The sequence below is a fragment of the Microtus ochrogaster genome, chromosome 5 (genome assembly GCF_000317375.1).
Source record: "Microtus ochrogaster isolate Prairie Vole_2 chromosome 5, MicOch1.0, whole genome shotgun sequence".
Lineage (NCBI taxonomy): Eukaryota > Metazoa > Chordata > Mammalia > Rodentia > Cricetidae > Microtus > Microtus ochrogaster.
In genome coordinates, this window is record NC_022012.1 from 71578102 (window position 1) to 71578818 (window position 717).

Genomic DNA, 717 nt, shown 5'->3' on the forward strand with positions numbered 1-717 from the left:
TTTTTTGGGGGGGGGAGTTGTTGTTTTTGGGGGGGAGGGTGGTACCAAAGGTCAACAGAATGAAAGTACCCCCAGACCACAGAGAATGACTAATGACAAGGACAACTGGAAATCGGGATTCAAAGCTGATTAAAGCCAGAGTTATCCAGGGGAACCTTACCTGGGGCTTCGTCAGCTCAATGGCAATATTTTGTACTTCTACGTTCCCATCAAGTTTGGGTGTTTTGAGCTCTGATTCTGCACAGGGATTCATGTAGAGCTTTGCAGAGGCTGATATTGGCTGGAAAACTGACATCACATGGGAAGACATAAGGTATGTTTACATGCTCTTAACTGTGAACAGCTGAGAAGAAGTATGAGAATGTTGCACTTTAATAGTAAAAAGTAAATGATACCATGTACACGTAAAAAGAATCACTATCAAGAAATGTGCAAGGCATCTGAACTCACAGAGAGAGTAGCAGCGTGCACAGGTCCAAGCCGGATGAGAGGGGGAAGAGGACATGATTTCCCATTCCTAACCAAGAAGCTACCTTCAACTGATGACTTCACACGAAGGAAAGGGAGTCTTGCTAGGTATACAAACCACACTTAAGGACAGGCCACACGCCCAGCAGTAGATAGCTAACATAAAACTAACTCAGTGGCCGGGCGGTGGTGGCGCACGCCTTTAATCCCAGCACTGTTTCTAAACCTGCCCACTTTTCTCCGGACCTT

The 717-nt window shown here is 45.9% G+C and overlaps 1 protein-coding gene across 3 annotated transcripts in view; it reads right to left on the bottom strand.

Moving 5' to 3' along the window:
* Positions 1 to 717, bottom strand: part of Vps13c (vacuolar protein sorting 13 homolog C) — a 159208-nt gene that overhangs the window by 115584 nt on the left and 42907 nt on the right. For all 3 annotated transcript variants that reach the window (XM_013346382.2, XM_005347681.3, XM_013346383.2), the window contains one exon: positions 161 to 288. In XM_013346382.2, coding sequence (XP_013201836.1) covers positions 161 to 288 — 128 coding nt within the window. The remainder of the gene's footprint in view (positions 1 to 160; positions 289 to 717) is intronic.